Below are 6,327 nucleotides of genomic sequence, written 5' to 3' on the forward strand. Positions count from 1 at the left end.
ATGACTTTTAATCACATAAGTCACATAGATTATTCCGTCCAACAACACGAACTACCATTCAAACATACACTGATCGTATTGTTGCGCATAAAAACCGGAATATACCGGAAACGATGCATGCTTCCATCTTCAAGGTTCATAGCGATAATGCCAACACATCTTCCTTTATCCATCATAAGATCAAGTGCGAAATATTCGATGAAATATTGACAATTATATTGAAGTGATGAACCATACAGCGTATGCAGCATTGAGTGTCCTGTACGGTCTGCTACGCAACACGTCCTTCAATTATAATTTGAAAAAGAAAAAAAAAACGGCATAATATATGAAAATGTGTTTTATTCAAAGGACGTTAAAAATATTGAAATAGAAAACAAAACATACCGACGAGCCATGCCACCTTTACCAAAATTGTTGCTTTGCCCACCAAATGAACGCTGATATATCTTACCCTCTTCTGTTCGTGAAAAAGGCATGCCATAATTTTCCAATTCAATAACAGCACGAACTGCTTCACGAGTCATATAATGTATAGCATTCTGATCTCCTAACCAATCACTTCCTGCAATTATCTTAAGTAGTAATATGTACCTTATACTAATGCTAAAATTATATCATGCTTATTGCAGCTTTAGCTGATAACTTTGTTTCACTATAACGATAATACCTTTAACAGTATCGTAGAAATGCCATCGCCAATCATCCGGATTCATGTTACCTAAAGCTGCATTAACACCTCCTTGAGCAGCAACCGTATGAGATCGTGTTGGAAATAATTTTGTAACTACCGCAACTTTTTGACCACCTTCGCAAAGACCCATAGCAGCTCGTAAACCAGCTCCACCTGTAAATTTTGAGCAAACTAGCAAATGAACAAAAAAAAACCGCCTTAAAGTAATATGACCTCTGCACTTTATCAGTTGTTTAGATCTTATTTCTACATTGAAGTTTTCATTACTATCAAATGAAAAATACAGATAATCTTTGGATCTTGGTTGTTAAAATTTCCAGTTATTCTTGATGAAGTATATCTTATTTATTAAAGTATGACGATAAATATATGGAAAGAAAAAGATAACCAACCAGCTCCAACGACAACAGCATCATACGCATGATCAACAATATGATATTCCGCAACACTAGACATTTTCGTTTCATTACGTAACGCCGATAATGAAAATGCTCTTTGGTGACATGTTTTTGTCACCAAACAACGAGCTACACTTAACATCCCTGTAATGAAATATCAGTCAATTTCTTTTACAATCATTCCAGTATAAATCATTTTTTCTAAAATTATCCCAGTAAATCCATTTTAATTCCAAAACTGACTATCATATCGATCATGCTAACCTACTGCATCGGTAATGATTTAAGCTTTGTGGAAAAGCAAGAAAAAAAAAATGGTTAATTATCTCTTACTTATAACTACTTATGATTTTCAATGATAAATTCATTAAAGCAAACAAATCACTAATTTTTCACGGAAAAATGAATGAGTAATAGACGAATGATATTATTGTTTGAAATGTATTTAGAGAATAGGAAAAGTAAGCCAACTATTTCCATTAACACTTTCAGATTATCATCCTATTACGGTTATTTACAGTGATGATTACTTTTATTATTAATTACTGATAGTATTCTATTTAATTTAATCCAGAAGATACAAGAATTAGCCAAGAAATTGAATCAAGAAGTGACTCACTTTAATTTGGTACCCATGTTGTGTCAATGAATTACGACGTACATGCTACGAATAGCAATGAATTACCTATTCTGTTTATCTTAACCTCAAATATTTCTCATTCGAATGATTGTTTGAAAAGAGGAAAGAGAGGATAGAAGAAAAATGGCTTAGAATAGCCAATCATTTCGAATATATGGCCGGAATATATTCCGGAAATATTCATTCCAGCTATACAATTTCAATGATAGGAAAAAAAAAAGATCGCATAACATATTTATGATAATAATACGTGTAGCATTACAAACATAAATAACAAAAATAGCATTAATATCTATTAATTATATTTAACTAGCTAACAATATATCGTATATAAAAGATAAAACTAACATCACGTATGTAAATAATACGTGATTAACGTAATATTAACGTCAACGTAATACGCGACTAATGTAATATTAACGTGATACAATGTTAAACAATTCTTCAATGAAATATAGAAAAGGAAAGCGAAGAAATATCCCCAAGCGGAATTATTCGATATTATTCAATAAAGAAAATGTCGAGCGCAGATGAGAGACACGATGTTCGGTTGGATTGTGCGCTGTTGATTTATATGTATATAGCACTTCTACATACACAGACACAGACAGACACGGACACAGACACACACATACATACATACACACATACACACATACATACATACACAGAGACATACTTTAATGCATAGATACACTTGTAGACACATTCAGAAAAGTAAGAAAAGAGAAGGCGCAAATGGTAGAAACGATAGGCGCTAATAGGAATTAGACATTAATACATTGGTGCATTTGCACTTTACACATCATTTGCAATAAAAACATGAAATACTGTTAAAAATGAGTTACCATATAATTCACGTACGATAGGTACCGTATCACGTAACGAGTTGGAAATGGTAGAAATAATAAATGCCAGCGGTAAACGATATGTAATGCATCCATCATCTTGTAGTGTAGTTTATCCTTCCAATAATTTTGAAAGAAAGTATGGTTGAATTAAATTCCTAAAAAAAAATGGTATGATATGGTATGAAGAAAAATAGTATGTAAAAAATGGTATGAAGAAATGGTATGATCATATGAGAGAAATACTGTTGATGAATACAGTAGACTAATCGTTATTATAATTATGAAAATGAACTGATCAATCAATAATATCATTTGTATTTATCGTATTTTAGTGATGTCCGTTAAACAATGATAAACAACATCATAGCGGGAATCGAATATCACGTAAACGGAATCAAATATCATGTAAAGAGAATCGAGTATCACGTAAAGAAAATTGAATATCACGTAAAGGCAATAAAATATTACGTGAAATTTATTTATTTATGCTTATTTGAAATTTATTATTCTAAGAATAACATGGAAATGCATATGAATTCAAAACAAAATCAAAAAAAAAAAAACAAAAATAAACTAACAAACGATTTAATGGAACTGACTAAACACAAGTTCAGTAAATGTTACGTAAACATTTCACGTTACGGACAAAAAAAAAAAAAAAAAACAAAAACAAAAACAAAACAAACAAACAATTTAGTGGAAATGATCAAATACATGTTCAATTTCCACATTTTTATTCATCGTTAATTCATTACAAATTTAACATTTTTAATTTTGAATTTATTTGTTTATTTTTTCTTTAGTATTTTCGAATTATTGGCGGTATAGTTTCCACTTCATTCTCATCCAATGTTTGATCGATTACTGGTCGATAACTCAATGAAACCTATAATGGATGTTAATTTTTAAAATTTAACAAATTTCATTACTGAAAATTGTAACATTACACAAAAATTTCACTAATGCTCAATGCTTATGAAAGGCAAAAAGTGGATAGACAGATGGAAAGAATAAAAAAAGATTTTTTTTTTTTTACAATAGGTTTTTGTTATTATCCAGTTACTGGGAAATTTATCTCAATGGTAATATAACTGTTGTATTTTCCGGAAATTATCATTTATTTTCTGGAATTTATTTAATTATTATCATTTAAAAATACGGTACAACTAGACTTTTGTTAGTTGAACAATTGAATTGAACATATATTTCATCTTGTTATTATAATAAAAAATGAAATAAACTCAGAATGAGGGAAAAAGAAAGAATTGAGGATAGAAAGTATTATAAATAAAAGAACAAACTTTTCCGGTTTCCGGATTTTGATTAATGATTGTATGTTTACGCCAATGTTGTTCAAGTGGTTTTTTATTTGTCCTGCTAATGGCATGGAATAATCAAATTCATCGACTCGTTGCTGTAACCGAATTTATTATTATTAATATTAATGTAAGTAATTAAAAGGAAAAAAGAAAAGAAAATATTGCAAATATTCTTAATTATTCTTAGGTACGAGTTATTTTAACAAGTAACAAGTTACCTTGCTGTTATATTGAAACTACTGCAAGCATTAAGTTACCATAAAATCATCCTTAAAAAATTATTCTCAATTATGAGTTACCATGATAAGTAACAAGTTACCTTGCTACTACTGCAAGCATTAAGTTGCCTTCAAATCATGCCTTAAAATTATTCTCGAGTAGAAGTTACCGTAATGAGTAACAAGTTACGTTACATACTGCATACTGCAGTAGCATACTGCAAGCACTAAGTTGTCCTAAAATTACACCTTAAAATTATATGAGTTCCAAATATACTTCCGAATATGAATTGCCGTAATGAGTAACAAATTACCTTGCTATTACTGTAAGCATCAAGTTACCTTCAAATCATACCTTAAAATTACTTCCGAATATGAATTACCGTAATGAGTAACGAGTTACCTTACTTTACTACTACTGTAAGCACTAAATATTACCTTAAAATCATCCCGAGCATGAGCTCCTCTAGATTCTTCCCGAGCTTCTGCTGCAACGATCGTTTGCATAGCACAAAGTAATAAATTTTGCAACTCTAATGTTTCAATTAGATCCGAATTCCAAATTAATCCACGATCAGCAGTTTTCAGATGTTTTTGTTCACCATAGATAATTTCCATTTGTTTGATACCTTCCTAAAATTTGATATTACACTAATAAAATAAACCTTAATTAGCATTGTTAATTTATTTATTCATTTACTTAATCAAACATTTTATTCGCATAATTGGGCTTAGTTATTTGAAAAATTCATTATTTGATGATAAAAATGACAGGAAATTAATTAGGAAAATGATTTAGAACTAAAAATATAAAGAGGAAAGATTGAAAAAAAAGATAAAAATAAAAGAGGGAGGAAAAAAAAGCAAAAATTAAAATTTAGAAGAAAAGTAAGTAAATTAGATTACAGTTTTAATATCTTATTAATAAGTGCTAAAAAAACAAATGCATCACCTATGGATTAATAATAGTTAATATCTTTCCATCATTAAGTTCATTTCATATTAATTAGAATTAATAACGGTTAACATCTTTTCTATTAAGACCACTTTATATTAATTAAAAAATTATTAATTAAAAAATTAATAAAGGTTAACATCGTCCCATCATTAAGTTAACAACAAATATCACTTAAGTATTCTTTGTATTAATCAGAATGAATAATGGTTAACATTATTTCATCATTAAATCCCTTTCATATTAATTAGTGGTTTAGTATTATTTGTTTAATTAAGTAAAATTAATTTATTTTAATACTCTTTTAGTACTTCAATATGATACGATTCCGATCACTAAGATGAAACTAGCAATTATAACAGTGATTATAGTATGATATGGGAGGTTGTTTTGCATGCTTAATTTCTTTTTTTTTGTTTTGTTTAAAAGGCCCATAATTGTTGTCCACTTTACGTTCCTTAAATTAGCTTTAAAAGTTCGCCTTATAGCTTAAGTTCAAACAAGTACCATAATTTGTTTAAATTCAAACAAGTACCATAATTTGTTTAAATTCAAACAAGCACCGTAATTTGTTTAAATTCAAACAAGTACCATAATTTGTTTAAATTCAAACAAGTACCATAATTTGTTCGAATTCAAACAAGTACCATAATTTGTTTAGCAAATTAACCTGTAAAATATCGCCACGTCGAAAGACAGCCGCATGTTTTTGCATTGTTTTTTGCATTTTTAATCGTAAAGCACCAGTATAAATGTCACCTTTTGCAAAGCGCATCTTATCCAGGTTAGCAAGCGTAGCTTCGCCCGCATCAAGCGGTAAATCCGGAATTTTAGAATTGGTTGATTTTGCTTGTTCCAATATGCTATATGTATATGAATTATTTAGACTGTGAAATTTCCATAATAGTTTAATATGAATGTTAAATACTAGGAAATTTAATTATCGCTAAGGGAAATAAAATTAGATTAATTTTAATTTTAATTTTCAATTCCCGAAACATTAATTCTAATTATTTTGTACAACTAATTTACAATTTCATTCCATTTTCTATTCTAAATTTCCATTCTGTTCTTCATTTTACATTATTCTGTCCTAAATTTGGTCAAATAAAAGTATTATTTGATTGAATAAACATGAGATACCAAATAAACTAAGTGGAATATTTAAGAACTGATATAGCAAATTAACATATGTAATAAATTCAATATAGTGAAATTCTACAGTTTATATATATATATATACATATATATA

General features: G+C 28.8%; 3 protein-coding genes across 3 annotated transcripts in view; 1 reads left to right on the top strand and 2 right to left on the bottom strand.

The window, feature by feature from the left end:
• Nucleotides 1–1,234, bottom strand: part of LOAG_18724 (succinate dehydrogenase flavoprotein subunit) — a gene marked incomplete at its 5' end in the record, with an annotated part of 4,218 nt that extends 2,984 nt beyond the window's left edge. Inside the window, 4 exons of the mRNA XM_020451387.1 lie at nucleotides 106–285; nucleotides 388–565; nucleotides 671–847; nucleotides 1,087–1,234. Coding sequence (XP_020304831.1) covers nucleotides 106–285; nucleotides 388–565; nucleotides 671–847; nucleotides 1,087–1,234 — 683 coding nt within the window. The remainder of the gene's footprint in view (nucleotides 1–105; nucleotides 286–387; nucleotides 566–670; nucleotides 848–1,086) is intronic.
• Nucleotides 1,235–2,249: 1,015 nt separating this feature from the next.
• LOAG_11673 (hypothetical protein) lies at nucleotides 2,250–2,423 on the top strand (the record flags this gene model as incomplete). Its single annotated transcript, XM_003147192.1, has 1 exon — nucleotides 2,250–2,423. One exon carries the CDS (start codon nucleotides 2,250–2,252, stop codon nucleotides 2,421–2,423), a length of 174 nt encoding a protein of 57 aa, XP_003147240.1.
• Nucleotides 2,424–3,382: 959 nt separating this feature from the next.
• LOAG_18725 (succinate dehydrogenase) overlaps nucleotides 3,383–6,327 on the bottom strand; it is a gene marked incomplete at both ends in the record, with an annotated part of 7,168 nt that continues 4,223 nt past the window's right edge. The window contains 4 exons of the mRNA XM_020451388.1: nucleotides 3,383–3,469; nucleotides 3,881–3,997; nucleotides 4,559–4,753; nucleotides 5,746–5,938. Of these exons, the coding sequence (XP_020304832.1) occupies nucleotides 3,383–3,469; nucleotides 3,881–3,997; nucleotides 4,559–4,753; nucleotides 5,746–5,938 (592 nt within the window). The remainder of the gene's footprint in view (nucleotides 3,470–3,880; nucleotides 3,998–4,558; nucleotides 4,754–5,745; nucleotides 5,939–6,327) is intronic.

Source organism: Loa loa (assembly GCF_000183805.2).
Source record: "Loa loa unplaced genomic scaffold supercont3.469, whole genome shotgun sequence".
Lineage (NCBI taxonomy): Eukaryota > Metazoa > Nematoda > Chromadorea > Rhabditida > Onchocercidae > Loa > Loa loa.